The following is a 17364-nucleotide window of genomic DNA, read 5'->3' as shown; positions in this document are numbered from 1 at the left end:
AAAAGAGATTTCCTAAGCCCTAAATCAGCCTCTTTGAACATGCCAAAGTCAACACTGCCCACACATTTCAAACCAGTAATGAGGGCAAACTCACTGATTGAGAACCTAACTAATGTGCCACCCAAGTTAAACCAAAACTCGGATTCTTCGTTTTTTTGATAAACCTCCCAAAGCAAAACACTATGAAATAACTGTGCCTGAAATGTAATATCAGGCATATCCAAAAAGTGACCGAATGGAGTTCTTCGAAACATTGCTTTTTGTTTCGAACTTAAAACTGCTTTAATCTCACTAATAACAGACGGCTTATTCCACTGTTGGACTTTACTACCAAAACGCCTGTCAGGTTTAATTCTGAAATGCGCATCCTAAATACAAACATGAGAATCAATTACACACTGATAACATAACACTAAACAGAATAAAGAAACTATGAATAATATGAAGGGGGGAAAACAAACAAGGTAACTACGTACCTATTATAAAACAATAAACATAAACAACTAACTCGGTACCTATAAATCCAACAAAAAAATATAAAAAATAAAATAAAAAGAAAAGTGGAAAACATACAGAACAATGAAAAGTTAACATTAAACTAAAAAAAATTATAAAATAAAATCAACACAAAAGTAACTAGGGACCACATGATAACACATTACAAGACACTAAAAACTTAAGAAACATAATAATACGATTAAACCATAAAAAGTAAACAGGAACCACAAAAAGAAAAGCAAGGCCAAACACATATAAACTATTAACTTTAAAAAAAAAAACACTAAACATCAACAACTAACTAGGAACCTAAAAAGGCCAAAAAAAATTATAAAAAAAGAAACAGTAAGGGCATAACATAGATAACAGGGAAACTTAAAACATTAAAATAACAACAAATGATAAAAGTAATTCAATTGAAAAGAAACTAGGGACCACATGAGAACACATGACAAAAAAACTAAACATAATCATACACTTAAACCATATCAAAGAAACAAGGGACCACAAACAGAAAACAATACCTCTAGAATGCACTTTGAACTTTGTTTTATATGTATGTTTTTCTAGTTACCTAGTTACTTTGAACTTTGTTAAATGTCGAACTGTGAATGTATGAAATCAGTAGTATACGTCAAGAAGTATGAGCAAGTTTTATCATTATTTAATTGACAAAACCACACACAAACACACATTTAGATATTTATATATGTATATATATAAAAACATGCTCTAAACTTGAAGTTACAGCAAGCCAGAGCCAGTTTCATCATAATCTAATATCAAGATGAAGGCATATGATATTAATCATATATGTGGGAATTACAAATATCATATAAGATTTCCCTTAAGGGAAAGATGCAGCAAAAAGGAAAAACATACATATACACATCGAAAAAAAAAAATCAAGGTCACTAGGTACCTTAACTCTACTCTGACGATCTTTCTTTGTCCCAGCAGTAGTTCTCTTGATCCTTGAAGAATCCTTAACTTGAGGGGAAGAACGCAAACCGCCATCAACACTTGTTGATGAAGAACCAACATTACCTCCCTTAAAAAACATAAATACAAAAAATGAAAATATGAACAATGAAAACAACATACAAATAAATATACGATTCCAACTCAAATAAACAAAAATCAAACTAACAACCAAACCAAAACACTGAAAGAAACAAGATACCTTAACGTTAGGTCCTGCATTGTTGGCAGGAACCGTCGGAGTTCGAGGAGAACGGTGCATTCCGACGACGTTCAAGACAGTTAGCCAAAATTTCTGAAAATTCCAGTCGACCAAACTCCTAATCAACAACTCCGATGACCGAAAACAACTCCGATCACCCCAAAATACTCATCAACAACCCCGATCACCAAACCCAAACCGCATGCAAACAACTGAAAAAAAGAAAGAAAGAACACTCAGGAAACAAAGGGAAAAAAATGAACGGAAAAGGTAGAGTAAAAGTAAAAGTAAACTGCCTTTGTAAAATTTTAAAAAATTACATAAAATAAAATTACATAACTACCCCTGGATTTAAAAAATAATCATTAGAAACAAACATATGGCATAATAAGACATCTTATAAAAAATATGGGAAAAAAAACCACAAAAGTGATAAAAAAGTATAAAAAGCCATACAAAAGTTAAGATGAAAAAAAAGCCATATTTTTTAAAATATTAATTAAAAGTCCATATAAAATGTAATTTCCACAAAAAAAAAAAGGAAGCTTGGCTGCTTGTTGCTCGGACACGTGGAGGGAAGCTGCTGGGCCGAAGGAGGGACGTTGGAGCTGAAGGCTGAAGGAGTTCAGGTGAAGCAGCTGCCTGGGACGCGTGGCAGGCGTGGAGTGCACTAGGTGGCGTGCAGAGGTGATGGGAGCTTCAGCGTGGGCCTGCGAATTGGGCTGGAGTCTTGGGCCGAATGCTTTCAAAAATACCATTTCCTTCATTTTCTTTTTTCAGTTTTAACTATTTCTTTGTTCTTTTTTTTTATTAATGTCCAAATGCAATTTATTTCCTGAAAATTAAATACAAATTAAATTTAAAATTAATATTTTCAATTATAAAATATATTATAATAAATTCATGAAAATATTAATTAAAACTTAATTTATTTTACACTTTAAAACCAATAAATTTGCATTTTTGAGCACTAATCAACAATACAAAAATCTCAAACCTCTTTTCATTTACAATTTTATTTATTTCTTGTTACTAACTTTTTGTGTTATTTTCTACTAATCTTTTGATTTTAGGTTACCTCCTTGTGGACCGGCCGCCCGATCTTACTACAACTACCGCTTAGTGGTAGTCACATTTTGGGCGTTAAACATTCTTTTTTTCTACAATTCTAGTGTTAGACTATTTACTCTCTGTTTTTTTTTTATATAAAAATGAGTATTTTCTTCAATTTAAAATTCCTATCCACCTCCATAACTATATATATTTGTTAAAATGTTCCATTGTGAAATTATACAAGGGGATATAACTTGATTCTAATTTATAATATATATATTTTTTAAATTAAGCTAATGATACAATATTTTATAAGATAAAGATTACAAAAAAATTACTATTAATAAATATATACAAATTTATCATTTCAATTCTATACTAAAATATTATCAAATAAAAATAGCTAACAAAGTAAAATGTTTTTCTAAGTCCACAAATTGTAAATTGAGTTTTATGTTTTTAGATTATCTTGTTGGGGTTTTATGCCCTAATTAAAACTCAAATTCTTTGTAATCTCATTTTATTTTCAATAAAAGAATAAAAATCATTTTTTGACTTGGTCAATCACTTTGCTCAAATGTTTTATTTTCATGATTATTTGTTTAATATAAACTTCTATTAAATCTCGAGCATATAGCTAATCTTATTTATAGTGACGTAATCACAGTGGAGTATAAATATGATTACATGTTTAAAATAAGTTAGTCCTAAGATTAGTCAGTGCACATGATTCACACTGACTTGCCAATCTACGATATGATCTACTTACATATTATGGTGTTATGTTATTTCCAGAATATTAGCAAAGTAGATAAGATCGGATGTATTTGTTACGTCAGATTGGACCGATATTGACAGTTGATAAGACAAGTAAACATACAGTTATTATCTATTCTATTCATGTCATATAGTTGACCATAGGTCAATTTAATATCAATTCTGAGTGATTAGTATTCTAACTGATTGTATTATTTGGGTTATTTGACTTGTTCGTTACCAGCTTACCCTACGGACTAGCCCATACTTACATCTTGGGAACTCGGTAGTATAATTGAGTGAAAGTGTTAATCATAGATATGAACATCTATAGCTTCTGATGAAGAAGTGAAACGATGGTTTCCTTTTAGTTTGGTTCAAGGTGTTAAATGATAGAGATCTCATATCAGTAATTAAATTAGTTTACTGAAATATCATTTACAATGAACTAAGTGTTTTAAGGATAAAATACAATGAGGGGTAAAACGGTATTTTAGTTTTATCTCATTGTAGACCGTCTATAGAGGGTTGAGTGACAATTATGATTGTAATGATGGATAATTAATAGCCTATCTATATTTGTTATAGAGCATTCCATGAATTCAAGAGTGCAATTCCGAGTCTATAGTGGAGTCACGATGAATTAATAAGTTAGTAAATTTATTTGTTAGATTTATAATAACTTATTGGAATTTGATTTCATAGGCCCATGGTCCCCATTGTACCTTGGATAAAATCATCTAGATAGTTTCAATTAATTGATTTAATTATCAATTAGAAATATCAAAGTTGATCAGGTCAATTTTGGATAGTTTCACATAGTTTTGTAATTTTGAGAAGAAAAGATAAATTATGGCAGATTTATTAATTAAGATAAAGTGATATATAAATTAATAAATACGTTTAAATCAAGGTTCAAATTATAAATAATTAATTTGATAAAGCATTTAAATAATTATTTAATTAATTAAATCTATAGAAAATAATGCATGCCTTGATTTTAAGTCCAATAGGCTTATAATCAAATAAGAAATTTCACGGGCCTAAAGTCCATGATAATTTCGACGTAAGACTTTAAATTGGCTATTATTTTATTAATTTTTAATTAAATTAAATGGCCTAATTGAGTCTATAAAAATAGTACTTAGAGAGAAGTCATCAGTTAAGATTTCTGAGACGACAGATAAGTTTAATCACTGGTATTCTGATAGTTTTAGATTCTCTCTAAACACAAGTCATTTTCTAAGCATCTTTGTTATTTTCTCTTCTTCTCTCTATATCTATCTCGTGTGTTGAGAATTGCTCACACTAGTCTAGGTGATTCTAAAGATACATTGGAAGACTGTGAAGAAAATAGAAGATCGGTTCAGTTTCTTGATAATACTTTGCGACATAGAGGATACAAGAGTTAGAGAAACTGAAGGAAGGACTCTTTCATTCCGCTGCGTATACTATAAGTATTCTTATTTTTGTTTCTCTTTAAATTCAATTTTAGAAACATGTTCTAGGTTATCTCATATTAATTTGTTTAATATTAGATCTACATGAAAATAAATAAAGATCATATATAAGTTTTCCCAACATATCTACCAATCATATATTCAGTTTTTTAAAACTAAAAAACAGCTAACAAAGTGCAACCAATCACATTTTTAGAAACATGTTTCCAGACAATGAATTCAAATTTTTATTTCAGAATCACACTTTTAAAAAATACAATTTTCAAATTGTGAACTAATCAGACCCATAATTTTTTGCAAAATGGTTTCTAACAATTCAGATAGCTGATCAAAAAATTTAGACAATTAATAAAAAAATTTAGACAGCGAGTCAAATTTTTTGATAGATACCATTTTACAAAAAATGATCAAAACTAGGGTAGGGTATAAAATCACTTAATTAAATAGAGAATTCTCACCAATTTCTCATATTTTATTAGTAAATATTGAAAAAATAGTAAAAATTTAAAAATCTAAATATAGTGGTAACATTCATTTTTCAAGAAATTAAGTGGCATTTGTGAAGATTAATTACACGTTACAGAACGACAAGGCCTCACTACTGCAAATGAAAGCCCAAATAGGCGCAGGCCCGATCTACTGTCGTTCCCATTCCCAATGTTTTGGCGCGAAAATTGAGACTCAGTGTCTAGCCTAGTCTACTAGTCCCATGCCATTTGCCCTCGTTAGGTCTTCAAAGCATTTCAAAGGGGTTTGCTTGAGTAGGAATCGGCAATGGCTTCTTCACCTCCTCCAAAGCGCCGGAGAGCGAACCAGAGCAAAGACCATGCAGACATAGGTGCAGTTGACACGTCAGCACCACCATCCCCAACCCTGGAGAAATTGTCCCCTGTGATCGTCTTCGCTCATGGTGCTGGTGCTCCTTCTTCTTCTGACTGGATGATCAGGTCATTCCTTTTTCTCTGTATCATTTAATTTTGGTGGGTTTTAAGCAGAGTTTTTTTTTTTTTTTTTTTTTTAAAAAGGGAAGGTGAAATAAATTGTTGAACTTTACAATAGAGACAAGATTGAGTTCAGTAAAGGGTTACATAGTTTATAATAGTTTATGGGTTTTTTTTTTTTATGTTGTATAGTGTAAGAAAATGACCCAATTTGTTATTTTTATGATTAATGAAAATAAATTAATAAATGCTTTAACTTTTGAATATACTTCATTAAAGGGTTTTAGGAGTTATTACAGTTTAATGGGATTGTGTCTCAGTATTGTGTCGATAATATTTACCCCAATAGTTATTTCTATGCTGATTCATTGGACAGAGTTCAGAACTTATATGCTTTTACATTGATAATGAAGGAGCTTATGCAAAATAAAGTTGTAAACTAGGAATTTTTTATTTATTTTTAAATGCAGATGGAAAGATATGTTGGGCAAAGCGCTACACGCCGTTGAAGTTGTTACATTTGACTACCCTTGTGAGTTTCTTTAAATTTCATTATGTGTAAGAGAAAAATAAAATAAAATGCATATGAAATAGTTTAAGTTGTTAGTTGAAGGTTATCATTCAAGAGAGTTAATCCTGGTTCCTGACAGATATGTCTGGTGGCAAACGGAGGGCGCCTCCTAAAGCAGAAAAATTGGTTGACTTTCACTCTGATGTTGTCAAAGAGACTGTTGCCAAGTACCCTGGCCATCCACTTATTTTGGCGGGGAAGTCAATGGGATCAAGGTATAAGTCATTTGAGTTTATGATACATAGCAATATAGCGTCTTGCTTCTTTTGTGTGATGCGTTTGGATTATCTCAAACCTGCTTACTAGCCTTGAGTTTGAAACTCCACAATCCTTGCAAATTATGAAACTCCTGGTTATTCACTGAATCACTATGCATACGATCCTGAGGAATTTAAAATATCTTTCTACTCACTCAACACACTTGTTAACAATTCTGCATATCTTTGAGAGCGTAATTGCATTATTGTTTTTGTATTGGATTTATGCTTAGTGTAGCCTAAGCATGTGAAAATGTAAAATGTAACTAGAACACGACTTTTACTATTCTTTAACAACTTTTAATGTTTTCAAATTTCAACTTTTTGATTTGTGGTAGAGTCAGCTGCATGGTGGCTTGCAAAGAAGACATAAGTGCTTCAGCAATAATTTGCTTGGGATACCCACTAAAGGTTTGCCATAACTTCATAAATCTGATTTCTATCCTGGTTTTGATTTCCTGTATGTAAAATTATATGGATTTTCTTTTCATTTTGCATATGAAAGGTGGGATTTTGTTGTCAACCATTTTTTAATATTCTAGATCATTTTTCTTTTACATATCTAGATCACACATGTACCCAGTAAATAGTCGATTGATGTGAGTGGACGCTGATCCAAATCTACTTTCTTAAAAAATGATTAAATTCATAAGACTATTAGCATGAAACTATTTTATCTTTCCGACATGATCTTCAATTTGCCTTTTTTCTTCACTTGATCTCTTGGAAAGGGTTTAACAGTCTTAAAGAAAATGAAATTGCTTTTTCATTAGAGTACTGTCAATTTTATGCTCTTTACTTGCCTGCAATTTGATTATGTTGATAAAGTCATACCTTTGTGATCTAGTACTAAAGGCATGCGTACTTCTTTTGTTTGTGATTGATTACATTATTGTCCTGTGAGGAGTGGTACTCAACCATGAAATACTTTTTCTGTGGAGGGATTATGTTTCCATTTTGTCTAATACGGCCCCCTTATATTTCAGGGAATGAATGGAGCAGTGAGAGATGAGATTCTATTGCAACTTGATGTTCCTATAATGTTTGTACAGGTACTTATTTTGAGAATATGATTCTGTGCTATGATTGTTTTTAGTTTATTAGTTATTTAGGATTATAAAAGTCATACTTATCAACAACCAATGTTAATAGTGTTCTTTGGCTATCAAGTATATATATCAACGCTATACTAATGTTGATGTCATCGACCTTGGTGTCATAATTGTGAACCAAAGTGAATTAGCATCTTCTTTCTAAATTGCTCTCTAATTGACATGCCACAAGTTCTCAGTTTCCTTTTCTGTTATCTTATTTTCATTTGCATGCTCTTTGTCTTAATATGATAAGAAGTTACCTTTCTACTTTTGTTATTTTCTTGAGTTTCTATAAGTTAATTGTATGCTAAGGTTATGCACATATATTTCGTGAAGGGTAGCAAGGATGCGCTCTGTCCACTGGAAAAGCTGGAATCTACTCGTAAAAGGATGAAATCCTTAAGTGATTTGCATGTCATTGATGGTGGCGATCATTCCTTCAAGATTGGAAAGAAACACCTGCAAACCAATGGGTCAACACAAGATGGAGCCGAAGATCAGGCTCTTCAGGCCATTGCAGCCTTTTTGTCGAGGTCTATTAGAGACAGGTGACGCCTTTATTTCACAGGACAATAGGGTTCTTTAAAATTTTATCTTGAACTGTCTCATGCTGTATGTAGTGTGTTTCATGAGGCTAAACCTTTATGATGCTGACTGTCCATGGTCTCTGTGAAGACTGCTTAGTTTTAATCTTATATTTTATGTAGAATTATGGGGTCTCAAACCTCAATACCTTTTTGTCGAGGTCTATTAGAGACAGGTGACGCCTTTATTTCACAGGACAATAGGGTTCTTTTAAATTTTATCTTGAACTGTCTCATGCTGTATGTAGTGTGTTTCATGAGGCTAAACCTTTGTGATGCTGACTGTCCATGCTCTCTGTGAAGACTGCTTAGTTTTAATCTTATATTTTATGTAGAATTATGGTGTCTCAAACCTCAATATTATGAGCTTGTGCAAGATGTGGTAGACCTGTCTTGTTAGATATTTAAGTGCTTAGAGTATATTATGCCATGTATCCTTTTGGATTTACTCGGAGGCATTATATAAATATATATATTTATTTAAGTAAGTATATTTACATTACTTTGAACTTTTTATGAAGGGGCTGATCCAAATTAGATTGCCATATTGATAGGTTTTGTAGTTGAGACCTTCCATAGTCATGTCATATGTGAGCTTTTACCCATTTGCCTGTTGACACGACCTGACCCAAACCTTAACTCGTTTACATAATTTGACTCCTCATTATATAAAATATAGGATATATGTAAACTAAATACCATATGGATATTTGTGACACTTGCTCTTTTCTTTTCATTAATTAGTCTTATTCTGCTGATATGTATATTAGAGGATAATTCTTACATGTATAGGATTTATCGCATGCTAAGTAAGAAGCCTACACAAGCTTCGATCCTTATTCACCATATTACATATTCTTGGTATCTCTGTAAAAGAAAAGGAAATGAAACAAAAAATAAGTAAGAATACATCATGGTTAGAAAACTTGAAATTGAGTTATGTATGGTAATAAATTTGCTAGCTTTTTGCATATGTGAGTGTAAGTTTCTTAACTTAAAGAGATCACAATTTTTTTTTTAACAAAACAGCACTTGCCTGTGGTTGCTAGAATTAATCTCTAGTTGTCATCCTTGTGCTTCTTCTTGCTGTCATCTTTCTTCTCTTTCTTCTCCTTTTTGCTATCATCTTTCTTCTCTTTCTTTTTGCCATCATCTTTCTTCTCCTTTTTGCTACCATCTTTCTTCTCTTTCTTTTTGCTATCATCGTTCTTCACCTTTTTTTTGCTATCATCTTTCTTCTCCTTCTTTACATCATCTTTCTTCTCCTTCATCTTCTTAGTATTTTCATGGCAGCTCTCATTAGCTGGTTTTTGACACTGCATTGAGGCCATGGCAAAGCAACTATGAGATCTAGGAGAAAGAGAGTTCTAAATAGTAAATATTAGGCTTATGGGGTTCTCCTTGTGTTTGCTTGGTGATGTTTATGATTGTGTTTGAACCTTTATAGAGGCACAGGCCAATGTAGATTCTCTGTTCTGATTAAATATCTTGGATTCCATCAATAATGATCAACTTGAGATGCTTTTTGGTTACAAGTTTGTTAAGGGTAAAACTTGTTACTGACTAAAGTGATGGTAAAATTATTAACTTAAATTTGAGTTGAGTTATACTTATGCTCTTTTTATTATTTTAATAGTAGTTATTAAAGGCTTGATTAGAATATGCTTTATTAGGCAAGAAGGGCAAAGATGTTTGATCCCATGCCATCTAACATGATCTACTTTTAATTCAAATGTGATGTAATTGCTCAATTTTTAATTTTGATTTGTTCCAATTTTTCTCTTTGGGAAGAATAAATGAACTATAGTTCTTGTCCCATCAAAATAATTGAGGAGAAAAATATTGCAATTATCTCATTCCAAGTGCCTCAATGATTTATTTTAAAGAATTTGTTCTTTTTTTTTTGTTCTATCTATGTCAAGGCAAAAAATATTGGAAATTTGATTCGAGGGTATATATATATATACCCACATATATATATATATATATATTATGTTTCGAACCATCTACAAGCATTATGCATAGGACTAGCCAAATGGAAATTGGTATCGAATTATTGTAAGCCACAAATATGACTTTTTTAAAAAGAAAGAATGAAATTAAAGGAGATATTCTTATATCTTCAAGGAATATAACGACATTATTTGGACTGCAATAAAAAGCAAATAAAAGGAAATGGATGAATTGAAATTCTAATATTGTAGTATGCTGTTATAAATTGTCATTACTGCACTATTATCAAATAGTGGATTTATTGGTTACAATTGATCAATAGAATCTATTTCTAAAATATCAACAACTACATGATAATCTTACAAATATCTGACTAATCGGGCCTTGGACCTTGTAACATTATTGACTCTTAGTTTAGTGAGATATAATTAGTGTATTATCAATTCTATGATCAATTTATTGTTTCTTACCAAATTACCATTTTGAGACAGTCTTACTATTTAGCATTGCTATAAGGCACTCTCCGTGTCCAATACCTTAGGACGGAGCATATTGTCATTGGTGCGATTTAGTATAATCCCCTGGTGCCCCGCGGCCTCCATAATCGATGTCTACAGCTCAAACCTTGGTTGATTAAACTTCAATTTTTGACTTTAAGCTTATCAAAAAACACTTTCCAAGAAGATACTCTTGGTAGAGAAATAACTTATTAAAGTAAAAAACTCATTAACCTCATTGAGGATACTAAATTCAACCAAACCCTCCAAAGAACTTTAAGACTTAATAATCAATAATATATTTTTTAAAAGATGTGCCAACCAACACCTTAGTATTGCTGTTTGCTGAAATACCACCCGCTCAAGTTACAATCCTTTGCCATTGAAACTTCTTGCCTACCATAGCATGGTGTTTATATGCAAAATGATAAGGAGAAACACACATTTTAAGTTTTTTTAGAAAAGTTATTTTGATGGCTTTTTTTTTTTTTTACTTGCAATTCTCATTATTCACACTTTGTAACATTTAGCTCTCAAAAGTTGATTTCATATCAGTTAGGTCCCCAACCTTTTTAAATTGTATAATTTACGTCTTTAAATGTTATTTTTATTTCTTTTTAAATACATAAAAAATTTACAAAATAAATGGTAAATCAATCTTAAAAAAATTGAACACTTAATATATGACAATAATAAACACGACATTGAAAAAAATATTTTCATGGCATTTTTAAAAATATTTAATATTTGTATAAATTAAATTAATATTTCACTAAACAAATATTCTTACATACGTTGTTAATTTTTAATTAATACTAATAACTATATTATCTCAATTATCTCGATGATATTAGTTTTTATTATGTCTATTCTTGCTTATTTTATACATTTTTTTTTAAATAATGAAACTTGTAAGTGAATAGTGTATACAAAGTTATCTATGTGTATATATATGCTTAGTTATAAGTTGTATTATAAAAAAATTACAAAATAAAATAAATGTGTACATGATAAATATCGATAATCTTAGGATAATTCAATTATTAATATTAAAAAAAATGTAGGTAAATTTTTATAATGAAAATTAATTTAATTTATAAAACTATTAAGTATTTTTAAAAATGCCGAAAAAATATTTTGTTTTCAATGTCATGTTGGATATTGTCATAAATTAAGAGGTCCAAATTTTTTAAGAATAATTCACCATTTTTTTTTGTATTTTTTATGTATATTAAAATAAAAAAGAAATAAAAATAGCATTTAGGGAACTAAATGATTCGACTTTAAAAGGTTGAGGACCTAACTAATACTAAATCAATTTTTGGGACCTAAGGGGACGTTTGATTTGGTGGAATGGAATGGTAATGGTAATAAAAATAGTACTGTAATGAAATAAGAATAGTAATGAGAATTGATTACTATGTTAGATTTGTTGTTGGAATGAATATTGGAATCATGATTATTTTGTTTAGTTTGATGTGGGAATGAAATAGAATAAGTGATAAATTGACAAAAATGTCTCCACTTTAATTATTTTATTTATATATTTTAAAATATTCAAAATTTGAGTAATTTAGAAAGATATTCATGATTTAAATTAAAAATAAAATAATATAATTATTATAGATAATTAATTTTTTTTATAAATAAAAATTATTACTTAATTTATGATAGACTAAAATAATATGGAACAGTAGTAAATAGGATTTTAGTTCCTTATTTATGGAGAAAAAAATTGGATTAAATGGTCATTTTACTTTTATTTGGGTGGAGCACATTAATCCAAATTCCACCATTTAATGGAATTTTGATTCTATTGGAAAGTTATTCCTAGAGCTAAAGCTCCAAAGCAAACAAATGAATTGGATTTGTGATTCCATTCCAATGTCAATTCTAATAAACCATACATGATGTAAGTGTTATAAAGTGTAAAGAATAAAACTGTATTTAAAAAAAAAATCCTATTATGATTTATATAACCTACAAAGAACATGCACCAAAACGCATATATTAATTTCAACAAATTCAAATTATAATAGAATAATTTAAAAAACTTTAAACCAAATGTCAAAATTAATTATCACATACTAATTCCTAAGTACTTGGAGAAAAAAAAATACAATTGAGAATGTTATAATTTATTCCCACATGCCTCATTGCTATATTAATAGTCATGTAAGTGTTATTATTGTCCCTTTAACTTAGGGAAATTAGATGATATATGCTTCCAAATACCTCATATTTAAGAAATATGATAGGCTTATTAATTATTGGGAAAATATGCTCCAAAATTCAATTTGGACCAAAACGTTCATTTCATAATTCTTCTCCTCACTCTAGCCACTGATGAAGCTCCCTTCTGCCTTTGCACTCGAGGGCCAATCTCCATTTGGCCCGAGGAAACCTTTGCATGCCTCTGTCACCTTTTGGGAGGCCTACGCCCCATAGAAACTATCTACTTGAGACGACTGACACCATCTCAAAATGGTGCACACGAGGCATGGAATTTGTGAAGAGTGCTCCACCCATTCTCGTCCTGATTTTTAATTTTAATCTATGTCCTCGCCCCCATCCTTGCTTATTCTTCACTAGGGGCGGGGTGGGGAATCCCCATAGGAAACTCATTTATTTAAAAACTATATTTTGAATTAAAATTTTAAAATAAAAATGGTAAATTATATAAAAATTAAAATATTGCACTATATTAATAATTTAAAATACTAAATATTCTCTCAAATAAAATTTATAATCTTTAGAAAAAATGTTAATATGCTACGATAACACATATAGAAATATATAAAATATATAAAAAAATGTTAAAAGAATAAATAAAAATTTAAACAGAGTCTTGTTTGGGCAGAAAGTGCCATCCCCACCCCTGCCCCGTTTAATATCCGAGGATGGAAAAATATCCCTATCCTTGCCTCATTTCCCGTTTAGATGGTGAATTCCCGCTCCATTAGAGGTGGGTCCCCACGAGACCCTGTCCTTGTGGGGAAAATGTGCTTCCCTAACCTCAATGCCACCACCTCCTCTCATCGATGCATGAATCTACCCATCCACCATATCATTACTTACTCTTTTTCTTTATATGTTTTATTAATTCAAAATTTAATCTAAACTTACTCAAGATACTAATTATATGTTTCGAATACTACTCTGTATTACTTTTTGTTATTTTTTTTTTCACTTTTTTATAATTTTTTTCAAAAGAAAATTCAGACCTAGAAATCTAAAATTTGTAAAATTTTGAACAAAAACATTGCACGTCGATTCAAAATCAGTAGTTTTATCAAAACTTGATTTTGATGTCAAAATCAATGCAAGTCGATGGAAAATTGATAGTTCTATCGAAAGAGTAATTTTGGGAGTCAAAATTGATGTACATATTTCCATAAAAATTGATAAAAAAATTTATGAAACATAAATTTTAAATCAGTTATATATTTGAGGTGTTTTTTTTCAAGATCTACACGTTTGAAATGTATAGATCCTCAAATTTTGATTATTAATTTAGGTCTCAATCTTTATTATGTCGTCAAACAAACATATATTAAAATTTGTTCTACATACTCAAAACATGTATATCTTAAAAAAAAAACACTACAATAAAAAAAACCAAATAAAAAAAATTGAGTAAAAAATTATGCATCTTCAAAACTTTTGATCAAATTTTATACAAAAACTATAATATTTGATTCCTAAAATCAATTTAAGATAGAACTATTGATTTTGCATCGAGTTTGACACTAAGATTGAAATTTTTAAAGAAACATTGATTTTGCATTGATCGATATGATCAATTATGACACCCAAAATTAAGTTTTGATAAAATTGATTTTACATTGATTTGCATCAATTGTGCAGTTGATCGTAATGAGTAGAGTTATATGCAGACTAATTAGTTGGAGCCTCGGCCTAGTGGTCCATGGCCACTAGAGGCCTTGTGTTTGTGTACTTCGAGAGCTAGACCCCTTGATGGGCCTATGTTGTCAGTGAACCTTCATGTTGAAGTCCAACTCATATTGGAAAATCTATATGGTGCTGTTTTTTGGATTTTATTTACAAAAATAACTTAATATGTTATATTTACATATATGCCATTTTTATACTATTTTTTGTTTTTGTATACCGATTTTTGTAATAAAAACATATAACCTTATTTTTTGAGCACTGTGTAATAAATTAAATTATATACATCATTTTTAATTATATTTTTAATTGATGATAATGGACTTGTAAAGCTAATTCTCTCTCTCTTTTATGCAACGTTTTATAAAATTTATAGTCACACGAGTTATTTGGGCTAAAGAGTGGTACCATTGCGACCTACCATTCAAGTTGATTATTTTGATATGTGTAAAACATATGTTTTTTCACTGTCACCGAAGAAAATGAACGGAATTAAAAGCAATATTTTAGTTTCTTTTATATTTGGTTAACCAACATATGTTGTATTTAAAAAGTAACTATATAGTTGCTTTTTAATTTGGTTAAACAAAAATTTATAATAAAAACCAAAATGTGTATTTTTTTATTACAATTCAAAAGTAACGTCTAAGTTTCTTTTTTGTTTGATTAATAAAAGAAAGACTATTGTTGACGCAGTTCTTCGGCAACAGATAATTATACGAATAAGGAGAGGGATTAGTGCTAAATAATGAACCGTAATAGATGAATGATCTCAAAGGAAAATTGTAACACGAATACTTTTTTTAGGTGGTTCAAAGGTTAAAAACTTTATAGTCCACCAATCAATATTATTGATATCTCTCTGATATTCTTTACATGGTGTTTCTTTACAAATTAGAAGCCAACCCCTTGCAACTCCCAGGATCTCCCTATTTATAGGGAGGGGGCACCTGGGTGTTGGCAAGAGAGGTCATCCCGTGACCATCTTACCCATCATGTCACTTCTGTGACATTCATGATTAATTCCTAAAACCTGACATCGAAGTGTGGTCTAATCAACAGGTAAGGGGGATAATGGGCCGCATGGCCCAGACTAGTCGTGGGACGCCTGAACACGCACGTTTATGCTGCGTGTCCGAGAATTCAGGAGTGGAGCAGACACGTGATGTCTGATATATGCACGTTTACATTGCGTGGTTGACTTTATAAAAGGTCAGAAGTGCCAACTCAAGCTCGTACCCCGAGCTTGATGTAGTCTCAGCCCGTGGTGTCCACTCTGCTGACCCGATGCCTTGACAATCGCAATAAACCTTTGGTTACCTCGAGCTTAAAGAGGTAGGACCTTGTAACATCAGCCCCGGGTAGGTGTCTTCCACGTGGCTGATATAATCATGCCCTTTCTTAGCTCGCCCATAATCCGTGGATATTTAGGGCGTACACCTATTATTTATATGTAAATTGCATTAGTGACTAAAAAGTGAATTAAAACTTTTCGTTAAAAAAGTTACCATAAAGTAAACTAAAAATAAAATTTTGATAATAAACTATATAGTAATTTGTTATACTTTATTGTATCTCATTAGTTCCTAAAACAAGTTTGAAGATAACGTAAAATTATCTTATATAATAAGATACATAACCTAAAAAAACTAATCAATATTTTAAGATAAAAAAGTTTCAACAAATAAATTTTGGAGGTAAACAAAATCTATATGAAATAATATGCTCTAAAAATAAATTTTTTAGTGAAAAAGTAACTAATTGGTAACTTATCTCCATTATAAGTAACCAAAATATTATTTTTGAAAACTCGGAAAATGGGGAAATTTGGGATTTCAAGAATGTTTCTAATTCAAGTATATTATTTTTTAAAACATATATTTTTTTATGACGTGATAAGATATTTTTGCAAATAAAATTTTGTAGGTAATTTTTATAATTATTTTATATTATATGTATATAACTATAAAGAACCCAGTCATATTTGGCCACTACAATATTAATGAAATTTAATGTTTTTTTTTCTTCTTCTTCTTCATATTTGTTGATTTTTCAAACCTTTTGAGTGAACTGAAATATTTTTTGGGAGCGAATTGTAATATCTTGCTATTCAAGTTAGAATGTAATATTTGATGTCTTGTTTTTGTTGGATAGATGGTCGATGATATTTGATGGTCTAGAAATGAATTTTGATATTTTTATAGATATGATTATATGCCATTAGGTATATATTTATTACTTGTTACGTATACCTTTATCACTTACGTACTTCACACTTGTGATATTCTTCATTTTTCTGAAGAAGAAAAAAAACAAATTAATAAGTTATTAGATAGAAAATCGAATTAAATGAATGCTTAGTTAACAAAAATGAGCATATTAATCTGATGTCATATCTAGACTGGTAGTTTAAAACAAATAATATGATAGCTCAACAATAAGGAATATTTTTTTTAGAATACTTTGCTACAATCGATTGTGTATCTCATCATATTTTAAATTGTAATTTATCAATTTCATGTTTAAGAAAAATAAAATAAAAAGGAACATAATTAAACCCATAAGAAATGAAAGTTTTGAGATAATTAAGTTTTAGATATTTGAT

General features: G+C 30.1%; 1 protein-coding gene across 1 annotated transcript; it reads left to right on the top strand.

Moving 5' to 3' along the window:
- Window positions 1-5656: 5656 nt before the first annotated feature.
- Window positions 5657-8841, top strand: LOC133778579 (uncharacterized). The gene is made up of 6 exons (XM_062218553.1): window positions 5657-5897; window positions 6362-6423; window positions 6542-6677; window positions 7058-7130; window positions 7706-7771; window positions 8150-8841. The coding sequence occupies exons 1-6, from the start codon at window positions 5725-5727 to the stop codon at window positions 8363-8365; spliced, it is 726 nt and encodes a 241-aa protein (XP_062074537.1). The 5' UTR covers window positions 5657-5724; the 3' UTR covers window positions 8366-8841.
- Window positions 8842-17364: the final 8523 nt, after the last annotated feature.

Source organism: Humulus lupulus, chromosome 5 (assembly GCF_963169125.1).
Source record: "Humulus lupulus chromosome 5, drHumLupu1.1, whole genome shotgun sequence".
Classification (NCBI taxonomy): Eukaryota; Viridiplantae; Streptophyta; class Magnoliopsida; order Rosales; family Cannabaceae; genus Humulus; species Humulus lupulus.
This window is presented reverse-complemented; position numbering and strand designations above follow the sequence as displayed.

Bases quoted from the DNA above. Each gene is read 5' to 3' on its own strand.
- LOC133778579 (XM_062218553.1), top strand. From the start codon at position 5,725: ATGGCTTCTTCACCTCCTCCAAAGCGCCGGAGAGCGAACCAGAGCAAA. The intron at 5,898-6,361 runs GTCATTCCTTTT...TTTTAAATGCAG, and splicing joins TCTTCTGACTGGATGATCAG to ATGGAAAGATATGTTGGGCA. The intron at 6,678-7,057 runs GTATAAGTCATT...GATTTGTGGTAG, and splicing joins GGGAAGTCAATGGGATCAAG to AGTCAGCTGCATGGTGGCTT.